Below are 24,821 nucleotides of genomic sequence, written 5' to 3'. Positions count from 1 at the left end.
GGTGTTGTAGGAAAATGATGAACACCTGATACAAAGTAGAGTAACTCTTTCCACCCGTTATTAGTTCATTATATTCTTCAAAGAGCATGATTTGTTTCTCTTATAAAACAGCGAATATTACATTGTGATGTCTATCAGTTTTTAATGTTAATGTCTAATGAAGAACGATTATCACTTATCTTATAGCAGCTATAAAAAGTCTTTCCTGCTCCAGCTTTGCTTTTTTTTCTCCCTTTTCTCGTTTTTTCGTATTACAGAATATGCTAGAAATTTTGTGACTATTACAAAGTGCTGACACTGGAGACTCCTTGCATAAATGTTATATAAATATCCCAGAGACAACATCAACAAATCACCATTTATACATTTTTTTGTTGCTAAATAAACAACTCAATTTCAATTTTGATTATTATTATGAATTAATTTTATTATTTATATAGTCTATACCTGTATATTCTTGAGTAAGTTGTTACTATAGAAACGATGACTTATAGCTGACATTATTAGGGCTGCTGTTTAACAGAAAATTAATCGGTGCCTTCTGACCAATCGGATATAAAAAAAAATTTAACAGGGCTGTAGGATAAATAATATTTTCTTTCCTAATTCCAGAGTCTGTTTGGATTGTTGGAGCAGATTAGTCCCTGTTCACCCACTCATTCTTGAGTATTTCTTCATAGTTATTATATAATAGAGTAAACTTCATGCTCATTATAAATATTTCTAGTCTAATTACATCATTACACCAGTTCCAGATGAGCTACACCCAGATGTGAGTGTGATCCAGCATGGAGAGGGTTAACACTTAGGGCTCAGGGTGGCCCTCGTGCTCTTACGCATCTGCCAGTGGATGGTGATGGCAGGGTGGGGAGGTGGAGTAGAGTGTCAGAGCCAGTTTAGATGTTTTCTTTTGCTGTTGGAGTTCCCTCCCCCTGTGAGAGTGTGTGTGTAGTGTGACTCAGGGTCAGGTAACAGAAAGCTCACTTCCTCTGGGAGCCTAGAGGAGACAGCAGGATGGGCAGTGTGTGCCTGTGCTGAGGATGGAGAAGAGAGTGTGTGTAATCCAGACTGACTTTCACCAGTACAGACCCTTGACAGGAATCCACAGCAAACATCTTGCACAGGTAAGACACAGAGTTGAGCCGCTTCTCTGAATTGCTAACATGCTTCAGGTTTCAAGTGGGATGAGTTGGTGTTCAAGACGCATATTAAGCCAAGATTGAGTTACATGTGATTGTCTGCTGAGTAGACTTTTCACAATACAAGGTTCAGGTTATGTGGCAAGCCAGGCCTGTTTGTGTGATCATAAGTAGTGCACCTGTGAAGGGCTTACACACACACACACACACTTTTACTCTTACATTACCATTCAGCATTTTCCCTCAGCTGAAGATTTCAGCTCAGCAAATTTGCATGTGTACAAGTTTCCTGAGTGCTTACTTGGAAAGAGTGCTATCTGGACTAACACAGGCTTAGTGGCAGTCTCTCTCTCTCTCTCTCTCTCTCTCTCTCTCTCTCTCTCTCTCACACACACACACACACACACATCTCATTCTCAGGAATGCAAACATTTCAGTGCAGGTCAGTGATCACAAAAAGGGGTGGGAGGATCTTCTCTTGACTCAGTCCAGTTTTAAGAAGTGGATAATTACTAATTACTAATATTTTTAAAACTTGCACATGAGACTTGGTCAGCCTCCAGCACACATGCAGTTGTGAACTGTGTTACTGATACTATTAGCACTGCTTCCTGAATAGCTGTGACATTTTGATGAATGTGTAGATCGTCCTTTACTGCTGTAGGACTGTTGGAGAGTGTATCTGAGATTGCTTTGTATATTATATAAGCGGGAGAGGAAAGTTACTTAACTATATGTGCTCTTGTTACAGTAATTGAATACATAGTTCACTTTAACGGTAGTTTTTTGTTATTATAAATAAACTGCATTCATTTTATGTAAGTTATATTCTATATGTTGCTATGTTTATTTTTGATCATTGTAACAGAGTAAAAAATGCATTTAACCCTGGACTTTGCCAAAAGATGTTTTTTAATAATTTTGTAATATTTTTTGTTTCCTAATGATAGTCACTTCAGGCACTAAATGCTTAGCAACAATGTCTGAGCCAGTGGAGATAGATGAGCATCTCTTACTCAGTTTGTCAGGTATCTTCACTTTGAAATCCCACAAAGGAAACAGTGTGATAATCTGTGAATTATGTTTAAAAAAAACTCAGGCTTTCACATCTTAGCAAAACAACCAACCAACCAACAGGAACATGTCCAGGTAAGCCATTAGCTAGCTGAGTGAGCTACACTAGCTAGCTAATTCTTTTGACATTTTACATAATAAAAAAACTATTAAAGTTAAGGGAACTTCGATCTTCAGTAGTTTTACCTGTTAACACTTAAGCTCATTCTAAATGCTAAATGACTAACTATTTAGTTAGAAACCTGCATGAATTAACATGAGCTAGCTTTTAAAGTCAGTAGGTGTGTCTCAAATGAAATATTAAAAACTATGCATTATGTACTCTAACACTAACGTCTTTTTTTACTAACTGTATGTGTAAATTTCCTGTATAATGTACACTATATTGCGAAAGGTTTTGGGACACTCCTCCCAATCATTGCATTCAGGTGTTGTTTTTCAGGGGTTGGGCTAGGCCCCTTAGTTCCAGTGAAAGGAACTCTTAATGCTTCAGCATACCAAGACATTTTGGACAATTTCATGCTCCCAACTTTGTGGGAACAGTTTGGGGATGACCCCTTCCTGTTCCAACATGACTGCACACCAGTGTACAAAGTCCTGACCTCAACCTGACAGAACATCATTGGGATGAATTAGAGCGAAGTGAGCAGGCCAGGCCTTCACGTCCAACATCAGTGCCTGACCTCACAAATGTACTTCTAGAGGAATGGTCAAAAATTTCCATAAACACACTCCTAAACCTTGTGGAAAGCCTTCCCAGAAGAGTTGAAGCTTTTATAGCTGCAAAGGATGGACCAACTCCATTAAATTCATGTGCATGTAAAGGCAGAAGTCCCAGTTCTGGCATGGCTCACAGTCTCCGCTCTAATTCATCCCAAAGGTGTTCTATTGGGTTGAGGTCAGGACTCTGTGCAGGCCAGTCAAGTTCCTCCACACCAAACTCGCTCATCTATTTCTTTAGGGACCTTGATTTGTGCACTGGTGTGCAGTCATGTTGGATCAGGAAGGGGTCATCACCAAACTGTTCCCACAAAGTTGGGAGCATGAAATTGTTCTAAAGTCAGAGACCACTAGCTTTAGCAGAATGCAGAGAATTTTGAAATGTTGAAAAATAATTCCCACAGCATGGGTTAATTTAAAAGACATTTGTAAGATGACTTTTACCTCAGTGTCGTTCGCCATCTTGAAATTTTTTTCTCATCCACCATCAGCACCAAGCAGCCCCGCCCTGTTTCCACTACGTAAGCAAACTTCAAGCATTGAGTGCATGCATCGGCTAGACAGGCACTTCTTTTTGTTGGACTTATCAGTAGGAACACACTACTTACACTATTTATACAACAAAATGGCACAGAATAGTGCATAAGTATGCAACATGTAGTGTAAACTTACATATAAAACATGGTTGCATAGTAATTTACTGATATTTTTGTCATAATCCAAATTAGAGTTTGTTTTATTGGATACCTTTTGGATATACTGACATCATACTAATATCATGTTTTCATTGTCACATTGGTTTTGGATCTTCGCGGTTAAACAGTAAAATTGCAGGGTGGATGAAACCATTTCTTCCGTCCTAGTTCCATTCTCCAGACCCCTCACAGAGCCAACACATTCTGGAGCTTGTCATCAAACCTAAACACAGCTATTAGGATTTTCATATGTACTGTCAGTTGTTGTGCCAAGTAATCAAGTCAAGGGGAAAATGTCGAAATGAGACGCAGTAATTCTGCAAGCGTGACTTCAATTTATTAACAGTAAGCCGTTCATATGTTGATATTTGGACTGAATTGTTCTGTGAAGGGGAAAAAGTGAGAAAGTTGCATTTAAAGATTCCAAATGTGGACCACAGGAGCATTACGAATATTATTTTTGTTTTAGGTCCAATTTGGTATGACACAACTTGATCAACCTCTTGACCTTCACTCTGTGTGGAAATCAGATTTAACTTGCAGGGTTTCAGACTTTCTACACTGACTGCCTTAAACTAAGTAGCTCTTTACACCATGTGAAGTATATTTATGGATTCTAAAAGATAAAGTGTCGAAGTTTGTTAGGCAGAAAACCCAATTAAGCATCTATTGTTTGTATCATTTTTGGCTGAATTGACATCAGCCATTGTGATGCTTTCCCTCCCACATTGTAACTCACACAGCATGAGTGTAAGTGCATTTTAAAAAGGTATTAAAAATGTGCCAAAAGCTTACTGTTATTACATCTATTAGACTGAAGATATGTTAGAGATATCTGTGGCATTGAAATCATAAACTGCCCAAATTCAATTTATTAGCAGGCCAAGAGAAATGTCTTATAAATTACTACTCATAAATATTTGTGGAGAAGGGCTTGCAAAGCTGTTCTCATTAGCTCGGGACTGCAGCCTGGCCTCCATGTCTCCATGTCACCTCCACTGACTGGGAATGCAACGTAGGGGAATAAATTTATTTGGAAAACGGCTGCTCGTGATCTGCGCCTGGCACAATTGAGTACGAAAGCGGGAATGTTTGATGTCTATTTGCCAAAGGGACAGTCTTCAATTCATACCTAAAATTTTTTTTTGTTATATTTCTCAAAAGTGCCAGAGCTCACAGAACTCATAAATAGCGTAATTAGTATGTTTTTTGTGAAATCCTGATTTAAAACATCCTCCCAAATCAAGTCAAGGCATGAACACTTCTGCAACATAGAAAGTCTCATTCACAAAGGCCCAAGGCTGAGACATTGTAACCAGTGTTGAGGTTTGGAATGAGAATTCTTACAGAAAGAAAAAAAAAAAAAAAAACCTAGTGCTGACTGTGAAGAGAGGTTTGGAGTTTCAGAGCAGATTAAATAACACACTGTAAAAATGTTGGGTTTTTGTAGAATTTAACGTGCAAGCATTAGCGTCAGCCAATGCACAGCAGTCAATCTAGTGGTGACATTTTAATTGTAACATAGTGTGTAATTTTTGCTTACAAAAAAGTACAGACATGCCATCTTTTTAGAAGACAGACACACATGCTGAAGTCTACAGTTTGGTAATGCAAAGCTTTACGCCCACGTTCCAGGGACTGGCAACGGATCTACAGCAGCCTTGATCAGGAGAAAGCTTAATGAAAATGAATGAATAAAAGAGAACAGGCGATTAAAAGCCCGGCACCTGTGGGCAAACGGATCCTCTTGTCTTTTGTACTTCATCATGTTGACATTATTTGATGCTTTTATGTAAGTAAAATTTGAAGTGTTTATATCAAGAGTAATGTCACTATCAAACATTTTCCAGTCACGAAGATAACCTGGCTCAAGTTGCAACAGGTTTCTCCTCCTGTCATTTGCAAAGCAGTAATAGATGACTTTGAATGAGCTTCGGAAAATTAGTACACACTTTTTCAGAGTGACTAAACTACACCTTTGATTTCTTTGTTGGTTAGCCAAAATTGCTTGTTGAATCCTGTATAGACAGAAGAACATAGACAAACGGAGACAAAAGACAGTTTGACACTGCAAGAAAGAAAAAAAAAAAGCATGTCATTCGAGCATGCATGCATGATATCAAGGCCAGGGAAGATCTCAGAGGTAATGGTCAACAAAAAAGCGTTCCACAAAGTTGATGCATGATGTGCTAATGTTATTGTGGTTTCACTGTTGTCGCCGTATGGTTATTTTTTGGAAGGAGCTCATGGAAAATTAGTCAATCGACTCTCCACTTGAAATCTAAGCAAGAACATTTGGACTGATTTACACTACAATTTTTCTATTTGTTTTTTTTGGACATCGTAATAAGGAAAGAGTGGATACTGCATGCTTTTAAAATCTAGTTTAACATTCATTCAAATTATGTGAAGGGCATCAAGTGAGAATAAACTAGATTTCGGCTTTACTGATATCTTACGACGTTTGCAATACAGATGTACAACTATATAGAAAGGAACCCTTAACTTTTTAATTAAAGAGCAATGTGTATAAAGCTACATGACGCTTCTTTAAGCCCGTCCAGACAAATGACTGAAAAAGATAGAAAAGAAAAGGTTACAGGTGTTGGCTGACATGAAGGCTGCTTTGGGCTGTCAACTTGACGTGATTGAAGTGACAGTTCTTCTTCGACATGAGATTGTGTTATGACATTTTGGCCGCTGATTTATGCTTGAGCGCTGTGACAACTGGGCTTGTAGCTGTGTGTTTGGTATGTCAGAGGCAAGTTATGGTGATGATGTTATATGTCAAACATCCAAATGAAACTCTAAGCTTTGACACAATGCAAAACTATCGGGTATTATTTATAAATATCTTAAACTTAAACTAAAAGAAAATTATATTATATACCATTATTATTATTATTATTATTATTATTATTATTATTATTATTATTATTATTATTATTATTATTATAATACCTGGGTAAACAGATACATACTTAAAGTGACAAAGATGTACCCTTGATTGTACAATCCCAGTGACAAGAAAAAGATTGAAAATCTTGGCTCTGTAAGAACACAGTGATATCTTTTGCTCTTAATTTAATTCCTATTTTTTCCCCACAACACTCTAGTGCATTGTCTCTAACCTTAGAAAGAGTTTAATTGTGATGTTTGACATGTCACATCATCACTGCTATGTACCTCACCTACCAGAAGTTCACATTTGTCATGAAGTGCTTAAGAAGATATCTTGGTTATAAGTGTTAGAAGACACACGTTATGGCAGCAAAGAATCTGTCACTTGCTCCTGATTTAATGTCAGCTTCAAATCGAATCTGTCCCATGAATGACAGCTGAAGCCAGGAACTTTTTTAATTTAAAATTACACAATGATGCTATGTGACAACCCTGATAGCCTCTCAGCTTCACAAACATTGTTGTTTAAAGCATTGTTGTTCTGACACACCAAAATCTTTGGTCATGAGCTGCTGCTGGAATAAACCTTTATAAGTGTCTATTCTAGTTTCTTTCACGGGTAATGAAAGCCTTATGTATGTCAACTTTCTAAAGTTTTTGCTTATTATACAGTTATTTATTTTAGTGTATTATTCAGTAGATACGAAGCACAAGTACAGTGAACCCCCCCACCCCTCACACGCACACACACAAAACTTTAGCCATGGTTATATATATATGTATAAACCAGTTAGAGACAATAAAAATGAAAATGACAATTTAATTCTATTGTGGTTAAATAGATTATCCTATCATTTATCACATGAGCTACTGTATAGTGCTGGATGCCAGAATATATCCAAACCAATCTAGGATGAAATAACAGCTGATTGGGAAAAATTGCTCTGAAATGCACGATGTGTAATACTTTAAGTAAGTGGATGAAGGACTGTTTTTCTGTAGGAATCCAGAGTCCTTTAAGGATGCCAGAGATATGTTTCTCTTTCCATACTGTACACATTATGTGTCATTATGAGTAATAGCAAATTACTTTAACAGCTGTCCTTATACCTGTGCACAACTAATGGATGTTTATTATATCATGTCCCCCCCTCTAAAGCTCAGTGAAGAATGAACACTATAGAGTGGGTCGTGGTGGTATTTGATCCTGGGGAGTTATTGTAGCGTAAGAGTATCAGTGGAAGAAATTTGGAATTGTTTTGAATTGGGCCAAGAGGCCCCAGGAGCAGGAGGGTGGGGAGGAGGTGGGAGTGGAGGGTTTAGTCCAGAGCGATCGTAGAGAAGTGAGAGAGCGTGAGCAGTGAGCAGAAGTGGATCAGGTTAATCCAGTACAGCAGTGTCTACAGGCAGAGATGAGGGAGAGAGAGGAGCTGAAGAAAGCCATCGAGCAGAGCGACAAGCTACTGACTCGCGTCCGCCAACTGGAGGAGGAGAATGCCGGACTCAGCAAGGAAAAGAATGACACTTTCATTAAGATCCGTGCTGTAAGTCCACTGGGATTTTACCTGTGAGATTGTTGGTATTTATGGTTCAGTCACTTACACACACGTTAAGGTCTTTTTTTTTGTCTAATCAAATTACTCTTGTATTTGATAGAAAAAAATGTAATTTGGAGAAAGTGTCTTAGTCATGACAGAATCTTATCTTTGTATCTTCAAGCACAGGAAATTGTGTATTCTGTATGTGGCAGCTCTCGCTGAAAGCCACAGTCCTGCCTGTTGGGCTGTGGAGTGATGATAAGTGGGCAGCAGAGCTCACTGTTGAATTATTGCTCTTGCTTTGCCTCATTGGGCTAAAATATGGCAGACACAGATGGCCAGAGACATCTGCATGTGGAAAGGAGACATACTGAGCAGTGTAGTTCACAGGTATTATTTGGAATGGAATGGAATGGAATGGCTCAGCACTGAGTTCTCCTAATATGTCTGATTATTTTTGCTGCTGATTGCATTAACAGATCCTCCAGATTCACTCATAGTCTCCTTTCCATTCACCACTTTATGCTCATTTTGGCAGAGCTTGTATTACTGCAACTCCAGCTGGATTTCTACATTCAGTTTTTTGCACCTTTGTGTTACTTTTGTTAGAGTTAGCTTTTCCAAGTCAAAATCGATTAGCAAGTGGCATTAGAACATTTTACTTCTTTACTTGTAACTGAAATACGAATTCCAACCAAGCATATATACTTATCATCTACAGATCTATAATAAACTCTCCAACCTATAAGGCCATGTGAAGAAGAGTTCCTGAAAGACCCCACTGAGTGACAGTCGTTTGATTTGATATAAAACTCCAGGTGATCATTAATGCTGAGAGAATATAATGACATTTACGTACTGGATGCACATGGATGCAGCTACCTGGTCATGCAGATTTAAGGACACGTTTAACATAAATGTGTGAAATTTGTCCGACTTTACCGGATGATGATCAGCAGGTGTTTGAAGTTTGTCCATCAGAACGTTGTGGTAGGTCAGTGGTTAAAAAGTCACATCCAGCTCATTTTTTTTCAAGGATTTTCCTGCAAAGTATCTGACCCAATGTTTAATACTGTTGGCTGATTTTAATATTTTCCAGTGTACTCGGAAAAAGACCTGCGCTTCCCAGTTTTCTTTTGCCTTTGTCCTTTATTGTGCTTTCAGCTGTTTCTGTGGGATTTCTCAGTTGTTTCCTGGAGAAAGATCATCATTCCATAAATAATGGGATCAGTGCCTAGTGTGTAGGCAGCCATGCTTCATTAACTCCTTGCCAGGCCGGTGCAGTGTGCTGGAGAAGAAAGATGTTTAGATTGTAGTCTGCACATAAATTTACATACTTTAATGGCTATGGCACTTAATTATTATATCAATAATATGACATTTATCCCATGAATTCGTTAGTCCGATGGATCACAAGATGATTAATTTTCTATAACAGCATCTCTGACAGTATTTCCTTCAGCAAAGCAAATCACAGGTTTATATTAACACTTTTATACTCGCAGAATATTATTGCTATAGTAACAACTTACACAGGAACTTGTATAATCGACACTCCACATAAACTTATTAAAAACATGCACAATTGTTGATGTGGGGAGGTTTTCTGTGAGATGTTTATTTAGCATTCTTTGAAGGAGTCTCCAGTGTCCTTTAAGTTCTCAGACATGGGACGTAGGGCTTTGTGGTTTCCTGGTTATATGACAAGCTTTATTTTTTATTGTTTTGTCTCTGTAGCTTAAGAGATAGAGAAACAACTATTAATTAGAACATAAGTGATAACAGGAACTAAAATCTTCTGCAGATGTTCCACAACATTAAACATAACTATAAACAGATACAAAGTAAAAAATTTTGATAAATTCAAAATTAGTTTTAAAAATTAGCTTTGATAAACTGCTGAGGTATAAGAGGAATAAAAATCTCGGGGACATGCTGTCATTGGAAATTTTATGTCATGCCACCATCACGCCAGTTGATTATTTGCCTATAGCAGCATGCCCTGGCACGTTTTATTTCTTGCATAAATGATTTATAGGAAAATAGCAATATACTGTTTGAACCCAGTAGCTAGGTCTCCCACTATAACACAGTTATAACTCGTAGCCTAATATTAGCTTCTGTGCTAGTGTTCAGTTTAAATCACTTATTAATAAATGCATAGCATTAGCAAGCTTGACTGGATTGTAAATTGATGCTTTTTTGAACATGACTAGCTACTGGTGGAGAATAAATATTAGTTCATCTAAGTACTTAGCTGATTAACCCTAGCAGCAGATATACCAGTTTACCAGGATGTGCTTTTAAACATGTTCACATTTTTGTTGCTGTTGCTGTTGAAGAGTGCCAATGCTTATACTGTACCTGTTTTAAATAGTTTCACTTAAATACATTTCACTAAATCAATTAAGAAGCAATACAAAGTAAAATACAAAGGCAAAACACTGGCAAAACCTAAACTATTGTTAATGTCAGCTGAATAGTTAAAGGCAGTGAAATAAAGCCAGCTTCCTTAATAGACTGAAAAAGTGCAGCAAAAGCTCTTTTATATCCCCCAATAATTGTGAAATAAAATGTGTTTTCCAGGATCATCCAGATGCCCTATTTAAGCATGTGGAAAAACTTTAAGGTCTGGGCTAGCTTTAGAGTTTCTGTGGCCTAGGGCAAGCTCTCTGAATAAAACCCACCTCCTGGTTAATTCAGAGCGAGAGAAGTGGGATTTACACAGCGCATCTCCAAGTGATGTTTTTCTTAGACTGCACAACATTATTGAGCAATTACTCATATCTGATTAAACCCATTAAAATCCAGCTAAAACTGTAAAACATCCATGTCCTCTGTCTGTCCATTTTCTGTACAGGCTCACAGGGAGCCTGGAGTCCATCACGGGAGTCGGGGAACAAGGCAGGGGACACCCTGGATAGGATGCCAGTCCATCACAGGGCGCAATTCCACTCACTCACACACCCATTCACACACTATGGACAACTTTCCTAATCTCCTAAAATAGGTTAATTGACTACCACTATAACTTTAAAATTAACTTTGTACATGTACAAGGTTTGCTTAATCAGTGAAATATGGGTTGTGAGTATTAAACTCTAGTATTCAATCCAGTATACAAGGACTGCTGTAGATAGAACCACTTGGAGACTATCACACCGTCTTGAAACCGCTGTTGCCTCAGTCAGCTTTCAGCAGGAAGGAATTAGTGCCAACTCAGAAACTACACGGACCTATTAGTTCCCCAAGAGCTCTTAGTTGCACAATTCCTTGTGACTATAAACTGTTGTAGAAAGGACATTATCAGCAGTTACATTATTTACTGTTCAGTGTCACCCAAATGAGGTTGAGTTTCCCTTCTGAGTTTAAATCCTCTCAAGGTTTCTTCCTCATATCATCTCAGGGAGTTTTTCCTTTCCACCGTTGCCTCTGGCTTGCTCATTAGGGATAAAAAGTATCTTAACTTTAAACTAATCTAATTTTTTCCTATGCTTCTATACTTGTAATAGACTTGTCTATACTTGTCTATACTGTAAAGTTGCTTTGAGACTATGTCCATTGTTAAAAGCGCTATACAAATAAAATGAATTGGAAAAAAAAAAACTGTATGTATTAAGATCAATGCCTGTTAATATTATAAAAAATAAATTAAATAATGGTTGCGTTCACATTTTTATACAAATATATTTTAATAAATCCCAGTGAAATAAAAATTTCACTGTGCTGTTAGAGGGAAATAGTCCATGGTGGGATGGCATGATGCTTTAAGCTGTTTCATTTCACATCCTGATGTATGTTATTCTTCTTATAATACAGAAATTTTCCATAGATTATTAATGATTAATTTTTTTTTATTAAAAACTAGCACTGTACTTTAGCTAGTTACATTTAATGTTGTAGAACTTCTGCAAGAAAAGTTCATTTCTCTTATCACTCACCCATTTTACATTTCTGGCATTTTGTAGACACCCTTACCCAGAGCAACTTACATTTTAATCACATCTTGTTTGATTGTTTATGCAACTGAGCATTTGAGGGTTAAGGGCCTTGCTGAAGGGCCCAGTAGTGGCAGCTTGGTGGACCTGGGATTTGAACTCGCAATCACATAAACACATTAACCACTAAACTACCACATCTTTATCAAGGCTTTATTAAGTGTACGAATAGATTATACGAAGTATTGTGTTGTCCAATTACATCCATTAGCACAATTGACACTACGTCTATCCTTATTAAACACTTCGGTATATGGGTTTGATAAATGCAGACTATTAAACTGTTTCTTCCAAACAGAGCGTGTAGGTAACAATTGTGATGTTCAGCTCAAAGGAATGCTACATGGATGGAAAGCTACAACGTACAATCCGTTTCACGAGCCTGAGAGTGCTGCAAAGAAACGAGGCATTGTTTTGACAGGATCAACTTTCGGGCATGTGATCGCATTGTCAATAGGCTTAAACATACTTCCTGGAAGCCTCAGGAAAAAATTTTAACATCTAACTTTCGGGGTAACATCCGCCTCACTTTCAAAAGCTCTGAATGAAGGCATTCTTTCTTTTATTTTGAAATGCATCAATCAAAAGGGAGTTACTGTGAGTCTGTTATCTTCCTATTTCTGTCCTGTAAACATCCTCAGCTCCTCCAAGGGTGGAAAAATAGCAATCAAACGATATTCACATCTGGATCATGTTTGAAAGAAAAAGAAAAAAAAATGAAAAATCCCTGTGAAACTTTAACAAAAGTGGAGAACTTGTGGGAAGTTGTATTATTATTCATTGTCATCAGCCATTATAAAAATCCCAGAGGTTAAAGGGCATTATTGTGGTCACCATCGAGCGCTGACTGTCTGAGCTGGCTTTTGTTGTCTGTGTGGATGTGGGTGTAATATTCTGTTACACGAACAGCTGGCTATAATACTGAAGAGGAGAATAAAATAGATGTCATTGTTGAGCCTGAAACACTCCGTAGATGGATTTATGCAGCTTCTTAGCGTGGGTTTAAAGACACTGATTATTTTCCCCTATGGTACTACTCAGTTTCTGTTATGGTTCACAAGACCAGAGTAAGTTTACATTCGAAGAGGCCCCATACCTTGATGGTTCATCACCTGCAACCATCGATGTTTATCACATTTTACCTTTTGATGTTTTTTAACCGACTGATGATAACTGGCCAAAACAAATAAGAAGGCGTAACATGTTTTGTCTGGTAATTCATTCAGACAAGAAGTCACATTGAAAAAACATGTTCAATATCCTTTTTGTTCCCCATTGAGTGATGAATAGCATGGCATTTATTCATGGCTGACACACACACTGCCTTTTCTTATCTTTTCTTACTTAGCCGTCTCTGAGAGGGAGAGCCAGTGTCGGTTAATTCATTTTTACTGACGCTGTCCTGGTTTTGTTTGGTAGCTACTGTTAGCGTTCTGAAAGCTAAAGCATCCTATACCTCGGCTTTTGTAGAGTCCTCCGGATAAAGCGGGAGAAGACACCACCTGTTTCTCACTCAGAAGGAGACGTTACACGGTGTGAGGTGGAGTAGCAGTGAGCTAACTTCAACATCAAGAAAATAAAACAGGGAGCAGTGAGCACTGAGAGAAGAAGCCTGTACATAAAGGTGTGTAGTGATCCAGTTTGAGGAGCATTTGACAGTTGGAGCTACTGTATCTGGGACATGGAGGCTGTTTGTCAGAACCAGACTGAAGTTTTTTCTGTAAATTGCCGGAGGTGCTGTTCGCTGTCCAAGGATTCAGAGGGAGCCTGTGAGATACAGGTAGAGCCAGAACAAGAGGAACTGGATTGGGATAATTTTAGTACATCCATACAACATCGCCAGGTGTGTGTGTGTGTGTGTGCGCATGTTGATGTAACAACTAAAAGAACCAAAATGTTTTTTGGTGAATAGAATGTTTAGGTGAAGCATAATTTCATTAATAATTATGTTGTGTGTGTGTGTGTGTGTGTGTGTGTGTGTGTGGTCATATAACAACTAAAAGAGCCAAAATGTTTCCTTTTCCTTTGTTGGTAAATGTTGGTAAATAGTTTTAGGTGAAGCACAGTTGCAATAATAATTATATCATATGTGTGTGTGTGTGTGTGTGTGTGTGGTCATATAACAAGTAAAAAAGCCTAAATGTTTCCTTTGCTGGTAAATAGAAAGTTTAGGTGAAGCACAGTTGCATTAATACTTGTAAAATATATGTAAAAAAACACAGTAAAATGTGTGTGTGTGTGTGTTGCAGTTTGAGAGCAAGAAAGAGGTCACATCAGGCTAAATCTTAATAGTGCTGACTGACTGTTTAACTAGCATACCAGGCTTTATCATTTATTTCATTATTTCTTTATTTTATTGATTCACTTTTTTATTACACAGTAAAATTCTCTAAGGTATGAAACTAATTTTATGTTTCAGAATTCTCCTAATGTTTAGGAGCAGCGACAGACCGGCAAGACACAATAAGCACAGGAGAAATGCCTAATAAATTCCCAAGTGGCAAACAGTTCCCATGTTTTAGTGATAATAACAGTAGTTTAGATAAATGCTAATAATAATGGTAGGAAGTCATTTGAGGTTTGAACTCCTGAATAAAACATCTGGTCTGACTAGTTATGATGGAACATCATGAATGATTTAAGACTGGATTAAGTTGTTTGTTTGTTTTTTCACTTCGGTCATGACACATTCCTGTTTTAAGCTCTATAAATGAAGGGCCATTATTCTGTTCATTTTTTTTTAGCAGTTCAAGTGTTCACCAGGGACTCTCGCATCAAAACAGCTCGAATATAATCTATGTCACATTCATATGTTTCATATTCAGTATGCATCTGGAAAAAAATGTTTTTGAATGTTATTCTGACTGTCAAAGAGATGACACATCTTTCTTCTCATTCTCCTCCTCTTTCTTCTCCTTAACCTTGTTTCACCTCACCTTCACTTCACCTCACTGCTCTCCCTCTTCTTGTTCATCTCTCTACCTCCTGTTGCTCCTCTTCCTCACCCCCCCCGTGCAGGAGCAGGAGGCACTGCAGCAGGCCGAGCAGCGCTGTGCACAGTTGGTCCAGGCCAGGCGTGAGCTGGAGGCTCAGGTGGTTCAGCTTGAATTGCGTGTAGAGCAGGAGGAAGACGCTAACGCTCAGCTCGCCTCGCAGCGTCACACACTCCAGGCAGAGTGCAGAAGCCTGCATCAAGACCTAGAGGAGCTGGAGAGCGCGCTCAGTGCGGTGGAGAAGGACAAACAGGTGATGCACAGACATGTGTTTACAGTGTAATGTGTGTAAATTATTTCCACACTGGTTTCTGCTAACTAAATATACCTTATGTGTATATATTTATCTATTTACAGTTAAAGCTTAGTTTGTATAATAGCATTTCTTCCTCATCTGCATTCTTAGTTGTTTAGTTCATTGTATTGTGATGAATGATCGGATTACTCCAGCTGCATTACCTTGAATGCACCTTGTAATAAATTTTACAAAGCCGTACTGTCATTTGTTTAAGAACCGGTTACTTTTAGTATAATGAGTGGCTAATAAGTCATTCTCTGCCTACGGAAGAGTAATGACAGGCACTCAAACATCTAGTTTCTTTGACAGGCATTTACTTTGCTAAACCTTGCCGTACCTGATGTTGAGCTGAACACAAGAACAGACCTGTACTGTCAGTTGGCTCTTTCACACTTTGAACAAAGTCTGTTTGCGACTGCACCTGTTGCCGTAGCAACATAGCAGGGATGTGAATGATTTCTATTTCATTCTAAAGTGCAGATCCTTATTCCTGAGCTTCACCATGACATCAGGTTTACTTTAAGGTTATTCCCACTACAAATGAACTCCACTGCAGTATTGTGATTCTCAAACTATCCTTTTACATCACTGTTGGTGTGCTACATGCTAATTATCCCTTTCTCACCCATTTTGATTTCTTCTCTAATCAATTGGCTTCAATAGCAGATGGTTACTGAGATTTTTGTCTGGTTCCGTACTACACTTTGATGAGTTTCTGCCCATAAAAGTTTGAAAACGCCTTGAGGTCAAAGTGCAGTGAAGCGACGGTACTGATTTGGAGATGAAAGTGCTCGTGAAGCCTCGCCTCCGCCCCTCCATAAGCACTTCTGGTTTACATCTGCTTTTCAAAGACTCGACAAGACCATATGCACACGCACACATACACGTACACATGCATATACATGCACATATAAACAGAGGAACAAATAACATCCACTTATGTTTTTAAGAAAGAAATGTATATCAGCTGTAATGTCAGTCTTTTATTAATAAATGTTACAGATAATAATTCTCTCTCTCTCTCTCTCTCTCTCTCATTCCCTTTGACACACTCCCTCTATTATTCTCTCTTACTCTCTTTCTCTCTCACTCTCTCACCCTCATGTTTTATCTCTCTCACCCTCTCATTCTCTCTCTCTCTCCCTCCCTCTTTTTCTCTCTCACTCTCTCATTCTCTCTCTCATTCCCTCTGACACACTCCATCTCTCATTCATTCTCTCTCTCTCTCTCTCTGTCCCTCTTTTTCTCTCTCACTCTCTCATTCTCTCTCTCATTCCCCATTCCCTCTGACACACTCCATCTCTCATTCTGTCTCTCTTTCTCTCTCTCACTCTCTCACCCTCTCATTCTCTCTCTCTCTCATTCCCTCTGACACACTCTGTCCCTTATTCTCTCTCTCTATTTCCCTCTCTCATTCTTTATCTCTATCTCCCTGAAACACTTTCTCAATTTCTCTCTCTTTCATTCTCTCTAGCTAGCTGAAGTCTATCCTCACATTATTCCGTGTCATTTAATGTTATTATACTGTATATGTTTGCTTTCACACAGAGATTTACAGACTTGTATCAATGTACCTCAAACAGAATTAAACCTTATGCATTTTGACCTTTGGTTACCTGCAAAAGTGTAAAGGGAAAAAAATTGCATTTAATGATTCCAACTCCACTGCAGATAAATCTCAGAGTTTGACAGCTGAGAAAAAGTTAAAGACAAGCAGCTTTGGCTGAAGCACATTTTCATTTAAAATGCTTTTAGTATTGTGATTATACCGGATTAAAACTTGCTCCAGGTAAATATTTTACTTGTATGTCATCATGGATAAACTTATACATAGTATACATGAATTTTTGGTTCTTTTTTGGCAGCTGAGGGGTTTATCCCACATCACCGTCCAGTTGTTTATATTTAGCACAGTAGCCAGCACCTTGCTCTCTGAGAGAACACAGAGACGCGTATAAGAAAGCTCAGGCTTGATGTTTTAGAGAAAAGGTCAGTTCAGGGGGATGAAGACAGTGCAAGTTGTTTCCGGGCTGCTGTACTGCTTGAATCTCACTCGTCTAGAACACATGTTGAAGGCTGTTAAGATCTGAGATCACATCAAATTGGCAGAAGCCCAGCTTCTTTCGGCTTGCTAGGAAGGAATTTTACAGGACCCAGAACTCACTGTACTTTTAATGCAAAGGAGTGCAAAAGTTTTTTTTCTTAAAAAATCGTTTTGTCATGGTTTAGAATAAATTGGCGGCAAGGAACCTTAAGGTCCAGGGACTCATCTAAGCCTGTGTTTAGCATTATTATAAGTGACATGACAGCTAGTTTCTGAAAAACACAAGGGAATATGATAGAATAAAGAAACGGTCATGAAAAGAATATAGGTCATGAACAATTTGTCTTCAGTGCTGTAATCACATATATCTCAGAAAATCCCCTACAATTCTACGATTATCTTCATTGAAGGACTATGAGTGTATTGTACAGTAAAACATGCCAGATTGTGAACAGTAGCAGTTCCATTTGCCAGGTTATCTCTGTCTGTAATTTAGGATCTGTGGCAATGGGCTGTTTTTTCCTCACCCCATTGAGTGTGCGTGTAAAGAGCTGGTACTGTTCAGCCAGAGAGATGGATAATTGAGTCAAATGAAAATGATATCCAGGATGCAATTTAGTGTTTATTTCTTGGTCAGATGTTTTGAATCTACTTGGAATTTGCATTGAAGGATTGGATTTGATTAAGCTATCGAGCTGCAAACTTCCTCCGACAGACTCCACGGTTGAGGTAAACGAACACATCCCAGCTGTGGATCAAAGATGGCAGCAAGTCAGATGAGAGTCACAGTTAATGTTTTAGTGCCTCATATGCTGCACAGACCCTAACATTTCTGTTACCGTTCCCAGAAAACCATCGAAGACCTACAGTTTGAGGAGGAGAAGGTGAATCTCTTGACTAAAGAGAAAGCAAAGTTCCAGGTACACATCGAGGAGGTGAGTACTGCAACATTTATGAGACAGTATCCACTTATCCCTAATTATACAACTTGTTTCCTTTGTCTGGTGGGATGTTAAGGATGTTGTCATGACAGAGCTTCATCTTTCACTGATTCAAAATAATTTGTTTATTCTAATGCATATTTTCCAACTAATATCAGTGATGCACTAGGCAGTGACTAAAACAAAAGTCATAGTCTGGTCTAATCACTGAGTTCTGGGAGTATATGGAGAGGTGCTCTCAGTGTGATGTATGGCGTTGTGGTGTGGCACAGTTGGAGTACCAGCTGGAACAAGAGAGGAAGCAGCGCACTGAGCTGGAAAGGAGCAGGAGGAAGTTAGAGGGAGACAGTAAGAACACCATGGAGAACCTCAGCGAGCTGGGCAAGATGAGGGCCAACCTAGAGGAGCTCATCAAAAAGTGAGTTTTTTAAGTGACTTACTTTTCAGCACAACATACACATTAAAGGCAAATCACTTCAATAATCGTTTGTCTCATAGATTTAATTTAGAAAGGATCTAATTCGGGAAACTGAACGCCTTTCAAAATCCACTGGAGTTTTTATTTAAAGTCAAGTCCAAAGGAGATCTTTGCACATAAACAGATGGTAGATGTCAGTGTCTCAGTTCTGTGGAAAAACAGATGTTTGGATGCCTTGTGGCTGCTATAACATGATATCTGCTTGGAGTGCCGTTATCTGAGCTTTGATGAGTTAAAGGCCTTCAGGCCTTCAGAGCTGTTCAGGCTTGTTAGTATGTACTTACCATAGCAGACCCAAAGATAATCCCCAGAACAAAAAAAGGACCTCAAAGCAGACAACTAAGTGCAATACGAAATAAACAGAATGCTATGTTTATTGTATATGATATTTCAGTATATAGATGGACATTAGAAATGGTTCATTCTTTGCAACGAAAAAAAAAATTTCCTTACGTTAACAGACCACATATGACTGACTTCAGCGGAGCCGTGAAACATATGATGATGTTTCTCAAACCATATTACATCTGTTTGCTTATTTAGCCATGTCACACCCCTCTCGCTCTTTCTCCCTTCTCTCATTCTCCTCTCCCTCCTCTGGATCCTGTCAGGAGAGATGTGGAGATTAGTGACACCAGCAGCCGACTGGAGGCCGAGGAGGCACTGAGTGCAGGGCTCCAGAAGAAGAATAAGGAGTTGCAGGTGAGGCGTGTGGGGGAGAGGGAGCATTCCTGTCTTTCAGCGCTCCTAAGGTCCCAAACTCTGATTTGTGAGCCTGTGCCTCTCGATGCTCCCCTCCTGTACTCTGAGATGGCAAAAACATCCCTAAGAACATACCTGATAATGATCTCTCTGATGTAAATCCCCCATAAAAATTTGGGAAAATAACTACACTGTGGTAGGGTCTTTGGGAAATAGACATATTTTTCAGATGTAGATTATCGTTCAAGAATGTGAAAGGTAGGGAAGAGCTGAAGAGAAATTCATAGCTGAAAATTTAATTTTGAATACATATTAGACAAAAAAACCACACAATTGATAGAATTGCTGGAAAAAAAACAGCTTCTTCACTTCATGTACAATTGTATAAATTATACTGATGCTCATTATTTGGTTGTTTTTGTATGTGAAAAAACCTTTGCTGAGAACCACGCCATAATAAGGAAAATTTCAGTGAATTACTTTCACAGGAAGTAAGATCAAATGCTAATCCTTGACAGCGAGCCAGCTCTGAAATGTAACTTTGAGACTTCCAGCCATATGTCTGCAGTGATAAATGATAAATATGCTGAAATATCCAGCCTCGAACAAGCTGCAGAATATGTTACCAGGCAAGAGTCTTTATATTCATCATTTTAATTAATTACATCTTCAGTATGCTGGTCAGGGTCAGAGTGGATCCTGGGAATACTGAGAGTGAGGTGGGAACACAACCTGGTTGGGACTGCAGTCTATTACAGGGAAACACACACACACACACACACACATACACACATACACACACAGTAACTCATTTATACCAAGGGGCTACTTATTAAATCAATTCACCTACTCATACATTTGGGAGGTGGAAGGAAATCCCCACTAATACTGGAAGAACAGGGCCTGAGCTATGGATGGAACTGGGATCTCTAAATCTACAAGGCTGTCCATTTCTATTTCCGGTTCTTACCATGATTAAAATAATAAAAATAAAATACTAAGTGTTCTCCATTTTCAACTGAAGCTGTCTATGTTTCAGCTGCTTGTTTAAAGTTAAGTTAGTTGCTGTGTTCAGATAACCTCTCATTCTGTGTGTCATGAACGTGTGACATGCTTTTCATGCATTTCACACCTTCTCAGTCTTTGTGGTTATATAATCAAGCAGGTCAATGTTTTCTCTTTGATTTTGATATTGCACTTGGACAAATAAAGACTGATCACAGATATAGATATTATTTGCTGAAGTATGATGTCACCAGTAGTGTAAATACTTATATGTTCATATAAAACCTCACAAGCTAATGAAGCAGATTAAGGAAGGGTGGAAAATACTTAAGTAGTTTCTTTTTATAAATATACTTTATATTATTTGATTGTATTTATACTTTGTTATTCAAATTTCTCCCACTTATTACTCAATACAATCCTTTTTTGGGGTCGTTACATCTTAACGACTCTCCCTTACTCCTAACGCCTCCCCCACTCTCACCTTCTCCTTGTTCCCTTAACGAGGCTATTCAGAGAGAGGAGGATCCTTGATCTTAAAGGATACAAATTTGTGGAGTCCTGCCAACTTCCCTGAAAAAGCTGCTCGGATGAGTAGTGAAACGTTTCAATCTAACTACACTACTGTTTAAAAGTTTGGGATTTTGACCAAAGCTCTACATTATCACAAAGAATCCCATCATCAACAACCATCAGTCCCCTGTTTCTCATATTTGCTTATCCAAGCTAATCATTTTATAAGGCTGACTGATTACTAGAAAATCTTTTTTGTCATTGTCCTGTCTCAGCTGAAAACTGATGTGCTGAGTTCAGTATCTGGAGCATCAGGAGTTGTGGGGTTGTATACAGGCTTAAAATGGACAAGAAGAAAGAACTTTCTTTTTTTCATGGGAAAAACTTATCTTGCCATGCTTTGAGCTGCTCCCTTCATAGAACATCACAAACTGGTTCTAACCAGAACAGAAAAAGGAGTGGAAGGTCATGGTGCACAACCAGAAAACAAGGAAATTTCGAAGTGATACCAAACCTTTGAACGGTAGTGTAGAAAGAACATGGCTCACCATCCATATTCTCAAGAGGTTCAGAGTGATTATTAGAAATAACAAAGGTCTCTAAACTTCATCTGTCATCTGCTGTGACCTTTTCATAATACACATTGTAGTAAATGTTCTGTTTGTGCCTGTAGTAGATAAGCCACAGGACTGCATTGTGGAACGTAATGATGAACGTCCATCATCATCTCAGTAAAATATTTCAATATGCTCGAGTAAGCCAATACTCATTTAAAACAAGGCGTCTTTTTTCCCTCTGTAGAGATATTAACTCCTTCGAATTAGAAAAAGTCACATCAAGTTTTTTAGTAGCATTAATTGGCTGTATTTAAGTTATAATAATAGTTAGGGTTTCTTTGCTAGGTGTGATTAGCATTGACTTCATGACTAATATAAAATGGCTAGTAAGTAAAAGTAAAATTCTAGCTAACGGTCAATATTAGCTATTTACAGGACATGATTTCTGATTAATATTAATTAATTAATTAGCAAACCTAGAATAGTCATGCATTATGAGTAACAGAACATTCAATAAAAAATAATGCAAAAATCATACAAAACATCACTTTTAGGTTAGTAATAAAAGTTACTTAAAATATTATTATATTTATGATATTATTATTATTATTATTATTATTATTATTATTATTATTATTATTTATTAACATTATTATATTTATGATATTAACTTCATTAACTACATGATTGAAAAACATTAATTTTTTGCTTGTTTATACTCAAGTACATTTAAAAGTAGCAACTTTTGCTTAAGTAAATAATTCTTTCTCTTTTAATCAAGAAAAATTTGACCTGTTTTCTGTATGTTCACTTAAATATAATTTCTCTTCCTGTGTTTAACTAAATGTAGTGCTTCAGGTATCATTCCATGACCGGTCAAAAAATTCCTGATATATTTCTAGTCCTTATGTCTGCCTTGCACCGAAGGACAAGATAGATCCAGAAAGTGACAAAGTGTGCAGTACAATACCTCTCTGATCAAGGAGCTTTTTTTTTTCCATGCCCAGAACATAGAGGCTCTTTGTGCACGTACAGCTGAAACGGGATCTGAGTGTCAGTGAAGGTAGACGTGTTTTCACGTAACGGCAGGGCATTATCTATATTACACAATGCAGGCTTTATGGACAACTCTCCATTAATCACAGCTTAGGTGGACCTGGAAGGAACAAAAGCTAAGCTGGTTTGACAAGAGCCCCACCGCCGTGTTATTTTAGTAGATCAACCGATCACACCAGTTCGTGGGCTGTGTTAAACATACAATGTTTACGGTTTGAGTTTCAGCATCTCCGTCACTCGAGATGTCCGACGTCTTCGTTCAAAAATGTGCTGGAAAATATTCATCTCTGTCCTCTTGTGTGGGCTTGAAGAGAAATCCTGTCACCAGCCAGTTAGATGATCAAAAGTCCTGGTTCTGAGATGTACTTCTGAGGAAGGCAACCAGGGTAAAATATACACTAAAGCAAAGGAGGACTGATAAACGTCAAAATGTTCAGGTCAGAGTTTTTTTGTAAGCTTCAGGATTTCTTTCTCAGCTCAGTGTGGAGTATACAACTGCCTCCACTAGTGAATATCCTGTGGACACATGTGCTATCAATTTCTAGCCTATGATGATGGTTAACCATAAGAATCCATAAGGAGGTGTAATTATGTCGACTGAAACAATTGATTAATAACAGGGTTTTTACCAATAGAGCAGAAGTTTCTAGTGACGTGGATGAAACCGGTGTTCTTTAGAAAACAGAAAGAAGCAGCAGCTTTGCTAAGGAGTCTAAAGGGGGTGTGGAGGGTTTTTTTTCAGTGCAGTGGATCGAGCTTGGTGTGTGTATGTGTGTGTGAGTGTGTGTGTGAGTGTCTCTGCATTCGTATGTGCTAGTCTGATTTGGTCTGACTGCTGCTTGGCCATGGCTGTGCTCTCTGCTGAGGTTCTGCGCTGGCATGTGAGTTTCTGCCCATTCTATCCATGCACATGATTTAATTCTTAATTATTTTGTGTGAATTTGTTGTAGTTTAACCCTACTAACTTACTGTAACTTACTTACCTACTGTAGGCTAACCCTAGCCTGCTGATACTGTTATAAGTGAATCATGCTTGAATGTTTGGATGCTTTGAGTTTGGATTTTTAGTTTGATCGGTTTACACACATATGAATGTGTGTGTGGGTGTGCGTGCGTGTGTGTGTGTCCTGGCATGCACATGCATGCAGGTTGCTGACTGATTATCAATATGTACATTATTTGGATGTCCTCCAGCGATATAACTTGTCAGAGATACTTCCTCTATAGATTAAATAGCATATTGTATGGCACAAGACAAAGAAAGAATGCTATTAAATTATATGCTTACTTGCTTACAGTTTAATCGGGGCAGGTTTTATACCTGAGAATACCTCCTATATTGAATTCAGCATTCAGCTCAGGTGCAAAATAAGAAGTTTATTTAAATTATTTTAATTTAATTTAATTTAATTTAATTTTATTTTATTTTATTTTATTTTATTTTATTTTATTTTATTTTATTTTATTTTATTTTATTTTATTTTATTTATTTATTTATTTATTTATTTATTTATTTATTTATTTATGAGAAATATAAAAAATAAAGTTATAGAGGTGAAAATCCAGTGCTGTTTAAATGATAATATGATCCTGGGTGCTTTAAAGGTTTGACCTTGTGCGACATTTTCACAAAAAAAAACTGCAGCAGGGTTTCTTTGTGATTGCACTGATTACCTTATCTTACAACTGGACACAATTAACACAGACATGAACCTAAGGCTTTTCTTTCAATCCTTTGAAATAAAAAGTAGCTTTGCACGTGAATTTTTCTGAAATCAGGAAGTTTTTTTGTTCTTCATCATCACACCTCAAAATGAACAGAAATCCCCTTCTAATATAATTTGATGACCTGTGAGCATCAGATACTAACTTTGAGGCATTGTACAGATAAAAACATTGGGCATACAAATTCCTGGACTAAATTGCACCCTGTGTTAAAAGCCACCGGTATGCAGGACTAAAAGCAGGACTAAAAGAATTCTTTACCGCAATACTGCTCTTTATATGGCAACCTCTTCAGCACACTTTAAAGGACAATACACTGCAACTGCACTGGCAAAGCTGATAGACTAAACATTTATGCTTGGAGCAGAGAATAGTTTCCTACCAGACTATTGTTCTAAAGGCAAATAAACTGTAGCAGATGGAGTACGAGCACAAATCAGAGCA

At 38.0% G+C, this 24,821-nt stretch overlaps 1 protein-coding gene across 5 annotated transcripts in view; it reads left to right on the top strand.

Annotated features, from left to right (window-relative positions):
- The first annotated feature begins 935 nt into the window (after nucleotides 1–935).
- The window catches only part of LOC131363279 (myosin-16), a 46,970-nt gene continuing 23,084 nt past the window's right edge, over nucleotides 936–24,821 (top strand). The window contains exons 1-6 of one of the 5 annotated variants that reach the window (XM_058405636.1): nucleotides 967–1,124; nucleotides 13,536–13,908; nucleotides 15,084–15,311; nucleotides 18,249–18,335; nucleotides 18,614–18,759; nucleotides 19,431–19,521. In XM_058405636.1, coding sequence (XP_058261619.1) covers nucleotides 13,747–13,908; nucleotides 15,084–15,311; nucleotides 18,249–18,335; nucleotides 18,614–18,759; nucleotides 19,431–19,521 — 714 coding nt within the window. In that variant the 5' untranslated portion in view covers nucleotides 967–1,124; nucleotides 13,536–13,746. Of the gene's footprint in view, nucleotides 1,125–7,907; nucleotides 8,074–13,535; nucleotides 13,909–15,083; nucleotides 15,312–18,248; nucleotides 18,336–18,613; nucleotides 18,760–19,430; nucleotides 19,522–23,456; nucleotides 23,534–24,821 lie in introns of those variants that run through there. The other 4 variants (XM_058405638.1, XM_058405640.1, XM_058405637.1 and 1 more) reach the window with 4 other exon arrangements.

The sequence above is a fragment of the Hemibagrus wyckioides genome, linkage group LG13, assembly GCF_019097595.1.
Source record: "Hemibagrus wyckioides isolate EC202008001 linkage group LG13, SWU_Hwy_1.0, whole genome shotgun sequence".
In the NCBI taxonomy this organism is placed as follows: Eukaryota; Metazoa; Chordata; class Actinopteri; order Siluriformes; family Bagridae; genus Hemibagrus; species Hemibagrus wyckioides.
The sequence above is the reverse complement of the archived record's forward strand: the minus strand, read 5'-3'. Positions and strand labels throughout refer to the sequence as shown.